Source organism: Megachile rotundata, chromosome 14 (assembly GCF_050947335.1).
Source record: "Megachile rotundata isolate GNS110a chromosome 14, iyMegRotu1, whole genome shotgun sequence".
Classification (NCBI taxonomy): Eukaryota; Metazoa; Arthropoda; class Insecta; order Hymenoptera; family Megachilidae; genus Megachile; species Megachile rotundata.
This window is the reverse complement of record NC_134996.1, coordinates 4,122,510-4,144,015: the sequence shown is the minus strand read 5'-3', so window position 1 is coordinate 4,144,015 and position 21,506 is coordinate 4,122,510. Positions and strand designations below refer to the sequence as shown.

The 21,506-nt window shown below is 36.8% G+C and overlaps 1 protein-coding gene across 30 annotated transcripts in view; it reads right to left on the bottom strand.

Annotated features, from left to right (window-relative positions):
- The window catches only part of LOC100881525 (zinc finger and BTB domain-containing protein 8A), a 197,806-nt gene extending 186,164 nt beyond the window's left edge, over positions 1–11,642 (bottom strand). For 5 of the 30 annotated variants that reach the window (XM_012279160.2, XM_076539644.1, XM_076539646.1 and 2 more), the window contains exons 1-4: positions 11,020–11,627; positions 4,806–5,359; positions 3,545–3,724; positions 471–594 (exon numbers count right to left, since the gene is read on the bottom strand). In XM_012279160.2, coding sequence (XP_012134550.1) covers positions 471–594; positions 3,545–3,724; positions 4,806–5,359; positions 11,020–11,044 — 883 coding nt within the window. In that variant the 5' untranslated portion in view covers positions 11,045–11,627. The other 25 variants (XR_013040452.1, XM_076539643.1, XM_076539641.1 and 22 more) reach the window with 18 other exon arrangements.
- Between the last annotated feature and the right edge of the window lie 9,864 nt (positions 11,643–21,506).

Below are 21,506 nucleotides of genomic sequence, written 5' to 3'. Positions count from 1 at the left end.
ACATATAGATACATATATATACACGAGCACACGTCGTTCACGTATGCATATGTATATACATACATACAGTTATATATACAGGATACACATTCAGCAAAGAAAGTTTGTTTTCGTGTTTCTAAAAAGAGGTTACCACTCACTACGCTTGCCAGACTTGGAAATAGAGGGATGCTCGCTTCGTACGCCTATGTACGACTCGACGCGCAAAAATTCTTGCAAACGTGCATGCACATCTCCCTCGATTTCTTAGATATCCTGTATTCCCAATGCTCGTCCTATCATTAAACATCCTGTTATTTTAAAATTTCTGATACGCAAGTTTTCAGTTCTTTACAACGGTATTGTTCAAGGATTATGGTTTTCCTTGGCTACATCTATTGTATATTGCCTTCGCGAACGAGCAACAGGGAAATACGTGAAATCTAAATGTAATTTTGATTGTAAATGATATGATGCTTTTAAGGTCTTACCATCAAGTCCGTCGAGCATTTCTGGGGGATTATGGTGTTCAGACGATTCGATTCCAGGCACACCATCGCTTAGCGTGCCTGTTGTAGCTCCTCCTTCTTCTCCTAGCAGTCCAACTGGATGACCCTGCACATCACATAAGCAATTTTATTAATACAAATGAAAAAAAAAAGGATTCTGATGGTTAGATGGTAGAGAAAGTGTGAGATAAAAAGTAGTTTTAAAACGCGATTACCGAAAAATTATTAATATAAAAAGCGAGGAAAAAAGTGGTTACAAGTCTTCCAAATTAAGAAAAGATTTTACCTTTAAAGTATAAAGGTTATTTTCGAGCCATAAACGAAATAGAATTCTTTATTAAAAATTCAGTCAAATAATTTTCAATATATATTTTTAGATATTTTAATGTTGTATAGGATTATAATTCTATATTAAAATTTTTAATCTTTATACTCCAAAGGTTAAGAAATTGAATCTGTATATACTTATAATTGAATCTAATACATGGAATAGATTAAAATTTACAACAGTCGTTCTTTATTCACTATTTACATCATAGATTGTAATTATAACAAAGAGAGTAAACTTGTTGACTTGATAAAAAACAAGTTATTAAATTCGCACCTATGTGTAGATTTGTTACAAAATAGAATTAGTAGAAAAAACATTCAGTTTTTCATTCCATGCAGGCAATATTCATCACAGAAATGCATCATTTCAGAAATGCACATGCTTTGGTAATTCAATTATATCAATCATTTACAATATATACTTTGCAACTGTTTAAGAAAATATAACCTTCAATACTAAATACATTACTATTTTTCTTCGTATAATAAATATATATATACATATACATATACATATCAAGTGTAAGTTATATAACTTTGCTCTATATTTTTATAAACATCTGTACGTTTTATAACATTTTTTTAAGACGTTAACATTTACTAAAACATTTTAATGTATACGTAGTAAAGATTTTATTGTTATTTGACTAAATTTATAGTTGAGAAAATAGGCAAAGCTAATTGTGTTACTTCTAATGTTACGTATATCATTGTGTGATTGAACATTATAATATAATATTAGAACTAATTGATTTATAACATAATGAAAAATATACAATGTATAATTTTAATTCATGAAAAAATTCGCAAAGGCATCAGAAAGATTGTTAAAAAATATATTGTCTAAAGTAATTCTATTTGTAATGATGGCAGCGTTAAAAATATGGCTAGTAATAGGCACTTTTTCTAATATCCTCCAAATTTGATACAACCTTTATGTATTTCTAACATACACATCTATAAACTTTTTTAATGCTCAATTAAAATTAATAATGCTATAAGAAGAAAGACGACATCAAATAGCTTTTAAAGTATTATGGTATGAACATGCTTGCAACAAAATACAGATTGTAAACATACATCTTTTATGAAAATACGGCGTGATTAATAAATCGTTTGTACAGTCTTAAACAATTACAAACATGTAAACATGCATGACTGAACACAAAAAAAAGGTGCTTATGTATTTTTATCTAATAAACAAAACTTATCTGTTATAACAAATTTCTTAATGATTGTAGTTAAACTCAATCATAACTAAGTAAAATTAATCACAAGTCAATCGAGATTAAAATGTAACTATAATATAAGATCAACAGGTATTCATGATATACGTATAACTTTGTTTTGCTGCACTCTCTTTAGCAACACACAAATTATGCGCTTTACATTTATCATGATGGTTTACAATTTCAAGTCTAAAATTGCCATTTCCTGCTGCAAATGAAGTACGAATTTCAGGAATTGAATCACTCCATTTCCTGCAGTATTTACAAAACATAAGATTTGATCTTTCATCGTACTGAAGCCAAGAATACATATCTAACCAACCAATTTTAAATCTACCAGACTTTCTACCATGAGAATTCGAACGCTGTGAAATGTTGCAGAAAGTTGATTGTATTACAGACATGCCTTGCTGTTGATTTACTATTATTGGTCTATTAGCATTATTATTATAAGAATTTTTAGCATTTACATTATTTTCCAGCAATAAATTGCACAATGAATTTGATTCTGTATTGTTGCTATCATGTGAATTGAATTTTTGAGGCACACATTGCTTTTGTAAAGATTTATATGAGTTCTTATAACATTCAGGCGCAGTTTCTGACATAGTGATAGACAGGGAACTTCCAGCCATGATAGTACTTTCACAAGAAACTTGTATCACAGCGGAATCTGGTTGATTTTGGGTCATGTTCTGTACATCCATAGTTTCGTCACTCTTCCCATCTCTTTGAACCTCCCACTCCACACTAGTCTGTCAACAGAGAAGGAAAGGATATGTGTTTAATCAACACATCTTTGATTTTACCCTTTTAGCATATAAGAAGCCAATTTTGTATCTATTTAAACATCCCTTCCTTCCCATGTTTGTTTGGACCAAGTAATTGTAGGGGGACAACAATAGGAAAACGTTAATTATGGGAACAGTAACGAAACTTCATATTTTGAACATGTTATACTTGACGCAATATATTATTTCATGAATAGCTTAAATACTATACATAAGGAAATAGTTATTTTAGTAAGATAGACAGATTATAAAGTAGAGTAGCAAGAAAATATGAAATAATAAGCTGAAATAGAAATAATACGCAGCACAGAAAACAATTTAACATAAAAATAATATAATAAATATTATGCTATTTCAGAACAACTTTGAAAAAAAAATATTATTTACCTATATAATACAATGAAAAGAATTTTCTGAACAATAAAAAGGATAACAAAAGTGTTTTAATATTGCACCAAATTTCATAACATTAAAAAGAGAAATAATTCTTTTTAAAATAAAAAACAATTCAAACAACAAAAGATAATTTAATTCTGAATTAACTATATACTGTATAACTTTCATACTAAACAAGCATATTCATGATATCAGTCATTTAAAAATTACTACGAACTGTTTACATGCTACGAACTACACTTTTAACATGCAGATAACATTTTTACTGTAAGAATTTAAACGAAATTTCATGTATAAAACTGTTACTTACTGGGAGGGAAATATTGTCATGGAAGTCTGGTAAATGATGATCTAATTCTTGTTTGATAGAAGGTTGTGGCTGCGATGCAGGAGACATAGGTCGACCACCATCTTCCATATCACCTCCCATTGCATTATTTAACTTTGGAATTACGGGAGGACTTGATTTGTAACTACATTGTGAGGATGCCTGAGAACAGTAAAATAACAGATTATAAATCTTAATAATGTAATAAAGCTATTACAAATTATGATTTGTATACATATATTTATTGACATTATTATGAAAACATACATCAAAAATATAATTTTGATTAGTCAAAAATAAATTATTTACGTGATATTTGATAAAATACTAACACGAATTGATAAGAATTGTCTGAAATGTAATTACTTTTAAAGGATCAGAATATGACAGAAAGATTATTTGCTTTTTATTTCAAGGTTATAAGGACAGATATTTGGAAAGCTGTGCAATTACATACACACATAATTTAATGATAAAATTCGATCATTATCTTCGAATTTTAAGCGCTACCTATATGAAATGTTTGCACGTGTCCATGCGATCACATACATATGTTTACTTACGTATGCACGCATGCACGAACGCACGCGCGCAAGCACGCGGGAGCATATGTTTTGAAAACGATTTTCGCGGACGGATAAACTAGTTTACATCTGGTATTATAATGTAATTATGCATACAATACAAAAAGCAATAACTTACACAACTAATTAATACCAATAAATTCAATAAATCATAATAATTTACTTTCTGACATTAAAAAATGTTGAACATATTTTCTAACTTTTGCACGTATTGTAAATAATGGAAAATGGCATATACTAAAACATGTTGATTTTTTATAGTTTTGATTATGAAATACTGAGATAACATTACGTGTAGAATAATGAATATGTAATAATAAAAATATTACTACTTACAAATAGCAAAATGCATAAAAATGTTGGCAATCAATCCAAACCAAAAGTTAGAAAATGATTTAAAATACCTAATAAATAAATAACATACAAAATAATAATCTAAAATATACATTATACATTATTTGACTCCAATTATTTTGACAAAACTTTTTTATGCTCCATTTATTACTCATAAATATTTAGCTAATGACGTTAAGAAATCAGAACAAAACAGAAGTACATGCAAAATATAAATTATTCACCAACAAAAATATAAATCTAAAAATATTTATATGCGCAAAGTAAGAACAGACTATCAATATACAATATTTAAAATGACATACCTGAGAATCTGACATGAACCGTTCACTGGGTGGGCCACTAAGGGAAACATCATAGCTGCCCGAAGCCTTCCGTTTCCTCTTTTCAGGAAGAGGTTGAAGGCTAGGCGATTCAGTATGCCTAATGCCAGTTTGCGTTTCTGGTTCTGGCGATGGACTTTTCTCTTCCGTCTTGTTATTTACACTATTATCAGTGAGGCCTCTAATCTGTAACGCCTCAGCTGTTTTAAGGAACATCGGTAGTAGATGCTGACTAACGTTAACTTCTCCCTTATACATAAAGTGCAGCAACGCCTTCATTTCCGTGTCATTGACATCCTTCAGGAATATAATTGGATGGGGATGGGTATTCTGGAGGAAAATGCTCTCGAAATATGGACTGCATGCAGAGAGTATCGTCTGGTGTGCCTTGAATGTCTCTCCAACACACGCCAGGGTAACGTCGCAGAGTGCCTCTCTGGCAAGCAAGGAGCTGAGAACGTCTGTGAGGTTGGCTGGATGATTGTTCCACCGTAGGCAATACTGTTGGTCCATCTTGTCTATCTCCAATCCCGACCCTACAACCAAACTAGCTGCCCTGAACTGTCCACACTAAAGACTATGATCACCCTGAGTACAGAATGACTCCCTAACCCTTAAAACGTTAACTCATACGCCTTTCTTCACGCACACTTTCCTATATCGGCTTAACGATATCTTCTCGGAGATTATATCGCAACTCTAGACCCACACAACTTCCTCCGTGCTTCTGCAAATGTGCCACATTGCAGTATAACTGTAAAACCCTTCAGGGTTCACGCGTCGCTACTATACGTGCCGAAAACATTTTTTCGCATAACCTAAGCAAACCAACAAACTACTTTGTTCGCGATTTCACTTCGATAAATGTGACGCGAATGGAAAAAAGGTTAGAATATTAATTGCGACGCAGTATGTCTCACCCACGGATATGATAATATCCAATATTCGAAGATAATGTTTTCGGCAATGTCAATATTCGCGAGGCTTGGGCGCCATTGTCGACCGTGTTCGTCTAGCCACGAGCCTTCTCGCGAAAACTAGATTTGTTGATACTCGATTTCTAACCATTCAAACACGCTTCACACGCGGCTTTATTTACCTAAACCCAGCGCCAGTTAACTAACGCACCGTATACACTAGCAAACCGACTTTGTTTATCGTCCCGATGATTACTCACCTTTCGCAAACTTTTTGCCATTACAACGCCACCCGACCCTTAACGTCCACTACCATACCAATCTGCCAATGCCTACGGCCTTATTTTTAAAATACTTTTGACCTTCGTGCATCTGCCGGGGGGAATGGCGCGAAGGGCGCTCGAATTCAAACGCTACTAGTCACGCGATAGAAATTCGTGCAACAGTTTCAAATTGACTAAATCTTTTCCTCTTTTCAATATTCAGAATTTCTTATCGATGTATTTGGAAATATATTTATAATGTAATATGCAACGATGAACAACGAAAACTTTGTTTTTATCTGTAATCAATGTTTACGTATTTTTTCAAAGTGTAGAAAGATTATTTGTGTCGAATAAATTATCGTCTTTATTTAATAATAAGTTTTAAATATTTCGTGTCACAAACTAACCGTATACTAAAATGTAATGAATTATTAAAATAATTTGACTACGAAATATAGTAACAGATAACACGTGACACATAACCTATCAAGACTAAATCTGTTAGAACGTGTTCATGATTAGATCACGCAAATGACGAACGTTAAAGTAAATAAATAAATATTTAATTGAATTACCTTTCGTACTAATGGCAAAATAAACACGTTTATCCTATTGATAACCCGGGACGCGATAATTAAACAGAAATTACTATTCTGTTCAACAAAAACGAATACTTTTCTCTCACCAACAGAATTCTTACTGTATATTATCGGAAGTATAAATAATTAAAACGGTTGCATTTAGCGCTAAAGTTCAATCGAGAAGTTATAATGTTTTCTTACAGTCAGCGCAATAAATAAAACAATTTTCTCGCATGAAGATAATTACGACCATAATCATTAAAAAAAAACTGAGCAAAAAGTATCTTATATCATAAAGCATTTCGCGAACGCGCATGAAAATGTTATAAACGTATTAAAGTGTTACGCAAAAGTTCAACTTCTCATAAACTTATCACAACGCGTGCAATGTATGTAAGATTCATAGATCCTTAAAGAAGATACTGCAAAAGGAAACTTTCAAAACCTGTTTCTTCCTTAGACATTCCAAAAAAAAAAATCCAAAGCTGTTTTAACCGAAGGATCGTTCGTATACTTTTATCTCGGCAGCTTAAACAATTCGCGAGATTCTCCCTGCCTTGTTTGATTCTTCTTTTCTCTTCGTTTTTTTCTTTTTTTCGTTTCTTTCAGGAAATGCGAGTTTGCGCCACGTTATACGGGAGGGGATTACATTTCGCGGAAAATCATGCGGCGCAAAGGGGTCGTTCGGCTTCATTTGACTCCAATAAACGGTAATTCACGCAAATCGTGAGCTTTCTGATATTAATTTCGCCGGTCTACGGGCCGAACGATAATCGTGTTAACCGTACGAAATCAATAGGCAGCGGGAAAATTGGAAAATCTCCTTAATCGGTTTTCGAGTGCGGATTTACAAGCATTGCCTGACCATTAACAGATTTAATCCGCGCTTTGATTGGCACCGTGCGAAATTACTATTCGCTTGCTTGTCTACGACGAAGATACAGTCGAGCCGGTAAATAGGAATTCGGTGTATTAAACGGATAACGCAACGAATATAACTGGATTTATCTCGAGCACGTCTCTGGAGAATTTAAAAAGTTAACTAATGGCACAATAACGTTAAGACGCGCCGTAATATTTTCAGCGGCAAATCAGCTACAATCGTTCAGAATGACAACTTCGTTAAGGAATACTTATTCTGGCATTCAACTGCTTGGTCATAAATTATATCGGATATTGTCCCTGACGAAAATGTCTCACTTAACGAAGACGCGATTTACGCGAACGGAGAACAAAAGAGAAGAAATCGTCTTGAGAGTCACAAGGAACTCTAACAAATCTCCGCGTGAATGAAATTTAAATGATCCTCTCGGAATTTACTCGTCACATAACTCTATTTCCAGAAAATTTTTCGCGATATTTTCTTTTTTTCCATCCGGACATCCGTGGTAGAATTAGCGGGCCACGCGTACGAGAGAACGGGAAAAAAACGGAGTAATCGTATCTGCTGGTATCAGGTCGGATTTACTCGTTTCACCGACGAATAATTACTGAAAGCGTACGGTAGTTAGCTCACGGCACGTTTGCGCGAGTCCTTTTAATCGTGGCTAGCCTGATTTTATTGCCTCCTAGATGAAGCTTGTTCGCAAAATTACTTCGCAGCCTGTTAGACATCGGTAACATCATCCTGGACCAAATAAGCGGTTACGCAATCAATTGCGCGAACCGGATCCTTCGAACGAGTTAACTTTACTATTTGAAAAAAAGTCTGCTTCGTAAAAATCACAGAAGCAACCAATTTGTGTTACCTAACGACCGTCCACTTATCAAGAGTCAAAAATGTTCGACAGCGAGAAATTAAAGATTAAGTATAGTGTAAAGGACAGACACACAGAGAAAAGATCATCTTAGCCAAAGGAACGGACCTGTAGATCCTCCATGCAGGTGGGATACCGGTGAGCATCACCGTTATCTGCATAATTATCTCGCGGCGGCCTTGACTGTTCCACGAGGAAAACAAGTCGAAGCAGGCATCGTTGCGACGTATTGTGCCTCGATACGTCGCCGCTTCTCGCCCTAGCGCGATCAGAAGTCGCGCTACGAGACCCGATTGACGTAGCGCAACGAAATATCGTTTCTCTGTCTTCGGTGCGGTTGGCAGATCTTCAGGGACGATCTTCGCGCGTTGCACGCCGGAAGTGCAGCGGAGATGTCTACGCGAGTAGCACGGGCCATTGCGCATGCTCGCGCGCCGCTGCGCGCGCAGCGAAATTGCGACCCGCGAACGATTCAATCTTCGCGAGCAAACTAGCCTCTCCGTTTCACACGAAAAATACGTATGGCATCGTACGGAAACGTAATATCGCATTTCTGGTTTCATCATACTTTGTTCGGATTTAAGCTCAAAAAGACGATCGCGTAAATAATTCACGGTGGAATAAGCAACAGATTCGACGCGAAAGCGGGTGTAGTCTTTTTATAGAAGATAAGAGTCTGTATATTACGCGCTCAACTATTTTCCTGGCAACAATAGGGCTTAGAAGGAGACAGAGCATGTTTTGAACGTTTGATCTTCAGATGGAAGTTTCTTAAATAAATGGACAAGTGTTGACGTTTCTCCGTCTGAACGAAAGAAAACCACGATCACTGCGTTGCAACGAATTTTCCTCCCCCTCGACGAGTGTCTCTTTTGATCGGCGCGTCATCTCGACGCAGAGAGAGAAAAAGTAACGACACGGGATTCCCATTCTGTTCCCTCTTGTCTTCTTTTTCGGAAACGATCGAGCGTAAATACGTTGTTTGCGTCGATTTATGTCGGAACCTTCGGCCAACTCGTTTAACAGAGCCACCGTCTGGCGTACAAACGCGACGGAAAATAAACGATAATAGTTCAACCGGCGTGTAAATTCGGCGCTGAAATTTTTGTTCGTTGTTGTATCATCTTTTTAGCTTAATCCGGTGGAACGAACAGCTATGCGCGAGGTATAAATTATGGATCGCTTCCCTACGACCATCGCGGCAGATTACAAATTAATCTTGATATACCGTTATTGCAATATTTGTCCACCGCGACGTAACGTCTAAGGAGTTACGACGTTTTGTATTTGCATAGGGAAGAACGCTGCTGGTAAAGTATCGCGTAAATAATTCCTGTGGAAATTCTAATAATGCTAACACTTCTTCCGTCCGCGAACTTTTGTCTCCGAAATTCTCACCTAGCTTTATTATCACGAATTTCATTTTTGGCGTGTATTTGCATTGTAAAGTTCGCGAGGACTCATTTTCGTGGGACGTTACTTTTCCATTTTTGTCCCGAAGAACATTTCATTTTTCGCCCGAGCGAGATGTAGCGAGCGAAGTTCAATTCTAGAATAATATCCTCGTTCGACGAAAACAAAGTTTTTATATCATTTTTATCGAAAATGACAGGTTTATTACGCGTTGTGCACATAAATTGCATTTTTGGATGGAAAGTATATAATAAATTGCACTTCGCTGCGCACTCGTTCATGATGCGTTTGGTCTAATTACGTTTGGATCGAACTCGGAGCACAGCATTTTGCTAGTTTTATCCGTAATGCAGTGCTATACGATATGAAATATAATTTCACGTTGAACATTTTATCGAAAATTAATTAAAAGTCATACAACAACTTGCTTACTTGTTTAATTGAGCAAAAGTCAGTCTACGCTTTTCAATTTACGAATAACTCGTTATCGAACGTTTGACGTTTACGAACTTCATTTTTCAATTTAACTCTAATTGATAGTTAACACTAGAATTTAAAAAAAATATATTCTGTACAATTACGATTAACTGCGTAACGTTCTCGAAAATTGACAATCGCGCTAACGCGTGTTTTTCCCCACACCGTGCCAGTTTATGTTTCAATTGGACGCCGAACCAATAAGTGCAGTCTAGTTTGCCGAGCACATTATTGAAATCCGTTAAACTATCCGGTTCCATGATCAGTTACGGAATTTAACGGTGAAATTCTCATCGTCCGTTTCAACGTTTTCCCTATTTTCTATGTTCAACGTTTTCCCCTTGATTTTCTATTCAATTATCGGTTTACGTGAAAGACCGAGAAGAAAACGAGAGCAATCAAGTGCAGGTTCGCGTCGATAAGGTTTGATCGGGCAAACGAGCGACAGAGGAAATAGAAGGAATCCACGTGCAAGTTGAACCGTGATTAAACGCGTATCCGTCAACTGCTCGTGTCTTATTATTTTCGAGCGAAATCGCCGGAACGAGAGGGAGGAACACGCGACGCATGCCTCTAGATCTCGCGATCGATGAGCCCAGTTCTGGCGTAGGCTGTTTGTGGGCCACAGAATAGGCGCGTATCTGTCCTCCCCTCTCAACGAGCCGCGTGTAACCAGGAAAGTTGAGCGCGCAAATCGAATAATACCCTACGTGAGCACGTCTGTCGAAGGAAAATCTGAAAATCGACGCGCCGATTCCGTACTGGCGGGTTAGGCGCATCGTTACCTGGTTTACTGAAATTCGTGAACATGAAATCCTGTCGGCCTGCCGTAGCCGCTCGACGCTGATCAAAGAACGACTCTCTCCGCTTGATCCCCCACGAAAGATCTTCCTACGACGGTCTTCCGGCGACGATTCACCCCGGACGAGCTGCTGCACCTCTTCAGACGGTTGGTCCTCTTGCGTTTTCACGCAGTAACCGCGATTTCTGTCGTCTTCGTGGACAGTACATTCGCGCACACGATATCAACGGTAAACGCACTCGCAATGTTCCACCGAGTATCTTCAACTTGTCGCGATCATGATTCGAACGCGACGAACCGAGGGTGCCAGACGAGTGTCGGAGTCGAGATTGTTGCGAAACACAGAAAAAACAGTGTTTCAACTCGAGTCGACGTTGTGCAATCGACGGATCAATGACTGATCGAAGCGAAATATCGCGGCATGATTATCTCGCGACGCGACGTCGATGGCGTAGAAACGCGGATGAAACTCCGAGAGGGAGAGACAACAAAGTGGCGTGTGTACCAAGTTGGCCGCGGAACGCGACTGAGGCCAGGGGTGGCGCCGAGAGAGAGAGAGGGTGGCGTGGATGCAGGTCGACGTGTACGCTGCACGGGCACATCCCCCCTAATGAATGCACCAGGCATGTGCGAGGGATTTTATGTTCGCCGCCGCCGCCGCCACCACCTCCGCCACCTCTCGCTCCCCTTCAGCCTTTGCCACCACTACCACCAACCGAGAATCGGCTGCCACCCCCGTCGCCCAACCTCCGCCACCTCACCCGTCCCCTCCAACCTCTGCATGCTACCCTTCTTCCTTCTCCTCTGTCCTCCTCTCTTCCTTTTCCATTTTCACTCTTCCTCCTTCACGCATCCCTCTTCCACTCTGTCGCTCTCTGTCTCTCCAACCCTCTCGCGCTTCTCGACGCTCCTTCTCCACCCTTTTCTCTCCAACGAGCTGAACAGCGAGCCACCACCCAACCAAGTCGCGTTGAAGCCCGTTTTCGCGCGCGGTACTCGGTGTGTTGCACTCGCCGCAACGCGAGCAGACGCGCGCCGCTCTCGGCAAGCAGCGTGGGCGGTTTTGCCCCGTTTGCCGGAACCCTCCGTTCCTAGGGCTGTACCCGGTTTTCGCCTCCTCCTGCGTGCCTGCGGACGTACCCTGCACCCGCGATTGGTACGCACAACTCACCCGCCCGTACGCGAATCCTCTCCTGCACCTGCCACGTTTCTCCCTCTCTATCAATTCGTCTGTTTCTGTTACCTCTCCTCGTGCTATCTCTCTTTCTCCCTCTCTCACTTTGCTCCTCTATTTACCCCCATTCCGCCTGCGCGTATTCCGTTCATCTTCGTCCACAGGTTCTCGCTACACTCTCTGGACCACTGCCCTATCTGTATTCGAAGTTGACCACTGAGAACGTCGCCGAGGTTCGGCTGCGGTTTTCGTCCTCGAGTTCCTGGCACGCTCGTGGCCGAACGAGGCGCAGCCGATATTGTCGCTCGTTCTTCACCCGCCCCTTCCTTGATACTCTGCCAACCACTGCTTCCTCACGATGTTACGACGAAGAAGGATCCATGTATTTCTAGCTGAACTTTCGTCCATCTTCGACTACCGAGTGTTAGAGTTTAGGTATTATCCATGTCTGTCGCAAGAGCAACGAGCTTTACACCCCCGGTTTTACGATCGTGGTTCAATCGTGATCGACAAAGTACGCGTTGGTTGTTCAGCAATCGCTTATCTGTATGTGTCGGAGCTTGGTGCGAGTGTAAACACGGGGTGTACCGGATCAAGGTCCTCGGAGGCAACTGGCGAAGGGTAACTAACTTCCGATACCCGTTACTTCTAATATTAACGACGGGTGAAGGAGGGTGCTGATGCCTCGTTAGCCTTCGTACATCGTGTTCCTCTTTTGTAAACTGATGCAGTCCACGATGGATATCGATTTCTAATCGCCACGGCTTGGCGTATGGCGTGTGGCTGATCTTACGTGCAAATTTGGATAAGAATTGGTCCCTTTGCGATCTCTACGCGATGTCGTAATATCATGACATACGTTTGAATCGACGCTGCTTGTCATGAGAATAATGCTCTCCAAAGGAAGATGTAAGAGAGGAAGATGTTAGTCCGACGGAATTTGCGTGACTGGAAAAGGGAATTTTCGTATTATCTCCATCCATTTTGGAGAACCTTCACGTTTAAATTCGCATTCAGGCCAACTCGGGCGTATCTCGACCCATCCTCGCGACATTTGGTTGTATACGCTTCGTTATAACAACTCGTATTAATATCAGAATTACATCAGTCTGTTTATCAGGCTTGATTACAACCACATCCGAAAAGGATTAACAAAGATCGGGCTTTCAGGGCGTTGAATATTCGCGTGTATCCGCGAAGAAACTGTACTTCATCCGATTGAAAGGCTTGTATTGTGAATCCCTTTCAAAATGAACGACACAGGGTTCTAAAGATTGAAATAAAGTGTATACACCGTCTTGACTGAGGATTGTACCTCTCCTAAATCCTTCAGTAAAACCACAGCGACGTTGGACGTCTTATTCAAAGTGCCTTCGACGTGGAGTCGTTAACTGGCTGTATTACAACGTTTCTACCGGTCGGAAGAAATAAAAACCGCAGACAAAAGCAGCCGGGGCTGAGAATAAACAGGATGAAAGGAGGCGTCTTAGGCGGGAAGCGGTATTCAAATGAAATTTTTCGTTCGTTGCACGGAAGTCGGACTTTAATAAACTTCTCGACTCTTTCCACGTCGCGTTCAAATAACTGTTACCTATTAGCTGTCAAGTGCACGCGTAGGAGTCTAGCGAGCTCCTTGAACACGTGTAACATGGAACGAGATGTTGCAGTGAGCTTGGTGAAACAGAGGACGAAGAAACAACGAAAGACTATCGAAGCAGAAGAACGGCGTTGACTAAAGAAGCAAAAGGAAACGACGATCTCTCTCATATTTTCGGCGTAATCCTGTTTACCTCTTGTCGCGTAAGTCTGCAACCAGTCTTCGTGCTTCGCTGACAGTTTCAAAGTTCCAGTTTCGACCACGAAACCGTGTCCTAAGCGAGGGTAAAAAGCGAGAAAATCAAGACCTAGACGTCTGTCAGTCTCTCCGGGTGTCGCGGTGCACCGGGGGCTCGTCGGTGTCATTAACGATGCGTCCTACAGTGTACCATCGACGTCGATGAACAATGGAGCAGTACGGGCACCGACGCCGTGTTATTCGAGCATCTAGTTATACACGGTTATTCAGAAAATTGTGCTTGAATGAAGTATGCATCGCTGATTAAATAATACCAGCCTGTGCAATAACGATTTCATCAGTTTATTGCGTATCATCGATTGAACCTAACGCTGCCTCTATTAATTTACCGACACTGGGCCCAGAGGGCATCAATATGTAGCCGTCGGTTTGCTAACAGCACGTACAACACCAAATTGCGAAGCCACGATGAATCGACGCGGTTGTGATACACGGCCATCGCAATTTTCCATCTCGAAAATTATGAATTCATTGGGGCACGGAGCGGAGATTGGAACGACGCTTTTTGTTCCGTTATTTCTAAATTCGAATCACGATGTTTCGAGAAGGGTATCGCGTTTGAGGTTGAAATTGACCTTTGTCTCTTTTGGTCTTTTTAAGATTCAGAGGGAATCAATTTATATTAATAATGATAGTTACGAGTTTTTATTCAGTTTTTGTTAAATAAGATGCAGCATTAATCATTTACTATAGTGGCTACCAAAATTTGAACCATTTTCACTAGGCAATGAACTTGGAAGAAGTTTGTAAACATCCGCTAGTCATTTTACCAGTATCTGTGCAAACAGACATTATTTTCACACTAAAATCTGCTTTGATCCAATGTAGCGTTTTATATTTTAGATTTTTTAAACTTGGCAATAATATTACACTTGATCGTTATGAAAAACAGTTAAAAATGATAAAAAATCCACGTATATTTCAAAATTTCCTTAAAATACACTTAACATCAACGAAATAGGAGACAGTTTATCTCTTCTCATAAGTATATATTAATTTTATGCAGTGTTATGGTCGTTGAGCCTCTTAAAGGTCATCATACCTAACCAACTGGAAAGTCTTACACAATATTTCAGGGCTACTTTAATGTGATATTTTCCACTTTTAATTTTTGAAACACTATAACGTTATTTTACTCTAAAATTGATAATAATAATTAAAAATTTTCCAAAGTCAGAAGATTAACTAAATTACGTTGCACTCCGTTTGATGTCAACATAATGATTTAAGATTAATATTTTTTTCATCAGAATACATTAATTAATATAGTGTCACGGTTGTATAATCTGTTAAAAGTTAATGTTGGTGATTTCCTGGAAAATGTTATAAAATATTTCAGTCTTGTGATCAAATCCTGTTCACTTTCGGCTTTTGGTTTCTTGCGTAGATGTTTTCCTCTTGTAATATTTAAAAACAGTTACCAGTCATCAAAAGTCAACAAATGCGTCCGTATTATTTTCTAGCTCAATCAACATCGACATTAATGTGGTATAATAATTGTTTAAGATTTTAAAAATAGTTGTTATTAGTTTGTCTTATAAAATTTTAAGTTACAAACATAAAATACTTCAATTTGACTTTTATTTTGACTAAATACTTATCATTCTCGATTTTTTAAGTATGACGTCAATATTTTCTTTTTAAAATCATTATAGAAACTCAATTAATAGGTCAGAAAAAGCTTATATCGATTGGTATGGCGTTATGGCTGTTTAACCTCAAGAAAGTGGTTATTACGGGAGAATTTTGTGAAACATTTTAGAGAGAAACATAATTTATTCTTTCAAATATGGGCAAACTATTTTATGAATACATATATCAACCTTATAGTTAACTTTTTTTAGTTATTAGCAAAATTTCATCGCGAGTAATCAGTTTTATTGATTACTATTTCATCTATTTCATTTTTAAATAATAGAGAAATATGATTCCAGGTATAATTTTCGTCATATGACTGTCAATGCTGATTTTGGAACCAATATTTTTAACGAATAACAGGGAAAATGATTTAGGAAAGATATCGAAACAGTATACATTCTAATGAAGTACAAAATCGTTAAAAATAAATAATTTATAAATATCTGATAACATATTATTAACTAATTTGGCAGAAACATAATGAAAATCTGTAAATATTAGATTTACAGTTAACAAAAAACCACGAACACGTTTAAAGCAAACAGAAATTTAAAAAATGAGTCTAAATCTAAGGAAGTAATACTTATTGCTCTTTATTTACATAATATTTAACAATAAATTATCTTCGATCTCTATTTATTAAATGTGAGTGTGCAAAATATTATTATATAAACATTATAAATGCTGTCCTAGTGCGTTTTTAACATAAAAAGCTACACAGACATCAATTTTCAAACAATAAAGGTTAGAAATATGTTCACTCGCGGCGGACAACACGATTTTTCTAGTCAATATCAAATTTTTACGAGAATGACACTTATTTCAGTTATCAGAAAATAGAATATTATAACGTCCAGCTGTCACTTTTTAGAATCAATAGAACCTGTATGTAACTTTTAATGTAACAGTGTTTCAATGTTAAAACTCAGAATATTAATTAAAAAATGTTCCATTTACGTCAGTCTTTGTAATGCATTATACAGATAATCCAAATAACGAAATCTGAGTATCATTGATATCTAGTCGAACCAAAACTTTAGAATAAAATATTGTAAACACTTCGTTACTTGTGGGGGTTAGATACGCAATGTTGCGTGGATATCGAAACCGCGAACTATGAAAATGGGCTGTCACATGAAACAAATGAGTACAATTATTGTATTCAATAACGGAGATGAAAGCACGAAAAAGGATTTGAATGATAAAGAGCTGATCTGCTGCGATGCAAGATTTGAGTGTTAATTTCATCTTCTAACCGCGGAAGAATTGCAGAAATGGAGAAATTACTGTATCTGAATATCAAACTTTTACGTATCAATTAATGAAAAAAAAACGTTCCGAGTCCTACATTCCCATTTCTGTGCCACGTTAGTTGGTTTGTCATAAAGTAGAAAATTTTTCTGCCCAGCGCACTTTCCCCACGAAGGGTGAAACCTACATTTTCTCAGCGTCGGAAGCGAGCGGGAAAAAAGGCTGAAAGGGAGAAGGTAGGCAGACGCAGAGGAAGAAAAACAAGTCGCCGTCATTGTTGTCGTGGACAATGTGGCTGTACGGTTGCATGGGAGAACAGGTTTCGCTACGAACTCGTACGGATGCTGCGTTAAACTGTGAAGAAAGCGAAGCACGATCCGTCGTTCGCATGAAAACTGGGGTGAGTTCGCCAGAACGACTGGAAAGGAGGACCAACCGAAAGGGGGATGAAAAGCGGAATAGTGGAAAGAGCATGGTGCAACTCTATCGACCACTTGGTCGTCTGTCTCGGCGAGTGCGAGCGTCGTATCTTGGTCTTTGGAGCAGATTTCGTGCAATCAAGAGGTCAGACAGAATCTTCAGGTGGCGAAAAGTCCTGATGAAAAGTGAAGTTGTTAATTTTCTCGTTTCTCTTCGCTGCTACATCCTAGACTCCGTCGCTAATGTAGCAGTACTTTTGAACTATGTAACCTGACCGCTTCAAGAAAAATATTAATATTTTAACGACGAGTGGGAACGTGTGTGAATATAAATTGGTAAAGTGACATTGCATAATCAAACGATACAGTCTCAATATTTTTAAGATCGCTATTATATATTCGTGATGTTAACATTTGATTTGTTTTTCCATTATTTAGTACTTTAGTTTCATGTGTTTTATTAAATATTTCCTATAAGTCGAAGGTTAATAAATTTGCTACGAGCTTCATCTGGGGATTTTATGTATTTAACACCAGAATTTTGCAATTTTATAAATGTCAAATCTTCATATTTATAAAATTTAGAAGTTTAAGAAAGTATTTTATATAAGATTATGTGTTATAGCTATGCTTTTGGAATATAGCGGTAGAAGTGTTGTTACAATTTTTTAAATGTCAATATGAAATGTATTATTGAAAAAAATATATATTATAAAAAAATTGGCAGTTAATGGATTAATAACTTTACTGCACTAATAATAATCCTAATAATATCCTAATAGTAATCTGTTGTTAGGTACAAAATAATACTGAACATTGTTACAGTCAAAGATTTTACAAAATATGAATAAAGCATGAAAATAATATATAATTTTATTTTGATCTTTACATCGTATTATTCGATTGTGGATTACAAATACTGTAGAGAATTTAAGACAATTTAATTATTGATATTAATTATTGGCTCGTTAATACATAATATAGTGCACTTGAGCGTTAAGATCTTTATTATGCAGACAACTAAGAATGAAATAACTAAATCAAACTATTTAATTTTATATTTGTTATGAGACTTGTTCTAATATATCTCCCGCTGTTACTAATTCCATTAATGATTGAGACGTTTCATTGCATATAATTCTTAATTTTAATTAGCTGACATTTACGTATAATAAATATGATATTAATATTTTAAGTATTTGAAAATGGCGACTGTTTGAATTTAATATAATGTTATTAAAAATTATGAAAGTGAACATAGATTTCTTTCAAATATTCGATCTACGTGAACAGCTGTAATAGTGACTGTAGTTTTTAACGACCACTATTTTAGTTATACTTCAACATATTACAGTAAAAATGTAACATACGTAATAAAACTATGATGTAATATTTCGTTAGTAAAAGTAGAGAATGTGGTTTAGAATAAGATTATTGACTTTAATATTAAAGATTAAAGTACGAAGACATAATCAACGCGAAAATCCATTAACTGTTTTTTAAATATAGTTAAAAAGAAAAGTTCCATGGCACGTGCAGCCTGTCAACAACCACCTTCTTTGCCTGTTTCGATCACTTAAGAAAGATTAATGCGCAGCAGTTAATCAGTAGAGCTACTATATACCTCCATAAACTTCACTCTTATCGCCAAATGTATCTCGCAATGTCAAACAGCGCTGAAAAGACTTCGAGAGAAACTAACGTTTCGTGACGTCGGCTTAATCTAATATCATGATCATTCGAAACTGTTTGTAACAGTGAATAATCGGGCCGAGAAAACAATTACGATGCAAATTCATTAACATGTTTTTTTAACTTTTTTGCTACACTATACTACATCGTAATTTGATGGCAGAAAATATATGAAGTTATGCATCCGTTTGCTTCGGACTTTTTGGAATATACTTTTGTGTTTACCTGAGACAATACTAATTTCATTTTCAATGTCTGTATTTACCATGGTAATATTTGTAATAAATTACAAGTTTTCAAATAATCAAAGTTCCAAGTTCTTCACTTTCCAAGTTTCGTATAAAAATTTATGTTCGCAAAGTTCAAATTCCGAAGTTAAATTTTTAAATTTCCAAAAGTCCCTGAACTGTTATTTTTCAAGATTGCTAACTTCCTAAATTGAAAATATTTAAATTTTTATATTTTTAAATTATTAACGTTCCAAATTTCCAAATCCTAAAATTTTTAAATTTACAAATTATTAAATCCTCAAATTACCATTTTTCAAATTTTCAGAAATTATTGCCACAAATTTCCAAGTCTCAACGCCGTCAAATTCTTAGATTTCCAAATGCTCAAAGTTTCAGATCTCCAAATTTGCACGTTCTCACATCTAAAGTCCAAATTCTCTAACTCAAAGTTCCAAGTTCGTAACTTCTCATATTCCTAAATTCTCAAAATTCTGAATTTTTCAAAATCGCCCTTAATACACTAATAAGTCACCGTTTTGTGATTTCTCAGATATACAATTTTATAGTGACAATATTAAGATTTGTCAATTTTTATTATTACGTAAACTTTCAGACTGATATTTTTTACGATATATTTGTATTATTTGAAATTATACATCCAGCAATATTATAAAATTTGTTGTATTCACTTGATATTATCCTGCATGCGCGAATAACCTGTTAGGTAAGGACTTTCTAGAAAGTGAGGAGTTAGTTATCATAACAATGTGAAGTGAAGTTTCAACAGTATTCTACTAACGTTTTTTCAACATCAGCTACCTTGTAATTAGCAGTAAATGTACGTTCATTAAAATAAAACTTTAGTTTCCACGGTAGAACATACATTCTACCGTTATACACACTTGATCTTTTATTTCTGCTCCCAGAACGCAGATAATCCTCAAATCCTTGCTTTCCGCTTTAAAGAAAAACGCAGTGATTTTGTGGAAACTTAACAGGCGGCACAAAAGGTTCGGTATGACATTGATAATAAAAGCTTCATAAATCCAGGAGCATGATAACTGTTGAAGTAAAAATGGAAATTTCCTGTAAAATCCATTGGAACTTTCATTATTATCCAGATTAATCGTCAATTTGTAAAATTTTACGATTTAACAAGTTCAGAAACTTGGAAATCTGATAATTTGGTGCTTTGAAAACTTGGGAAATTCGAAATTTAGAAATTTTTTTATTTGTAGATCTAAAAGTTTAAAGCCTTAATAACGGTACTATAAAATCTGATTTCGAAATTCCTACATGCCTAACGTCTCATAATTTCATAGTTTCATAGTCTTATAGTTCAGTAACTTAAACATTTATTGAATGGAAAATCTTAAAAAATTTGACATATTGTCCAATTTCGTATTGACCACCCATTAATGTCACGTAAGCCATTTTCCAGCAATTAACTTATCTTTCTACATTTTTAATTGGTATCATTAAATTGACATTTGTTAAAAGAGAACGAAGCACATGTAAGCAGAGTTTAAAAATTTAATTCACCAACACAGTTCAAAAATTTAATGAAACAAACAACCTTTTAATAAAACAAGTCGGTCAATAGTCTTGTTTACATTTAACCCTCTGCGCTCGAGAGGCGACTCTCAGCCGCCATTCAATTTAATATAATAATTTTAAACAAATATATTTTAATTAATTCTGTAGTATTACAGTGAAACAGACAATAGCGGAAATTATTAATATGGAAATAATAATTTCAAAATAATTCGTTAAACTTTTTAACTGGTAAGTTTTTACGTTACGGTCTGCAAATAGTAAAAATACCTTCGAGTGCAAAAAGTTAATAGGTTCTCGCAAGCTATTGAAAACTCAAGCCGCATGCCAGAGAGAATATTACTTAATGTTTCAGAAAAAAGGCGGAAGTAACACGTAGTTACACAGAAGATTTCATTTGATGTGGTTACGTTTATCAGTGTCTCAAGGTTCAGAAAGAGACGGCAGACGGAACATGGTAAAAACAACAGCAATGAAAACAGTCTGGAAATGAGGGGTTGTGAGGGGTCACGCGCGCGAGTCGCAGGCCGACTAAAGCAGCTGAATCAGAAACGAGATAGATGCCATTTTCTTTCGTGCAAACGAGCGAGAAGAAAAGATTCAGTTGGTCAGGACTACGCTGGGGTAGAGCTACAAGTGGTGATAAACGAGGCCGAA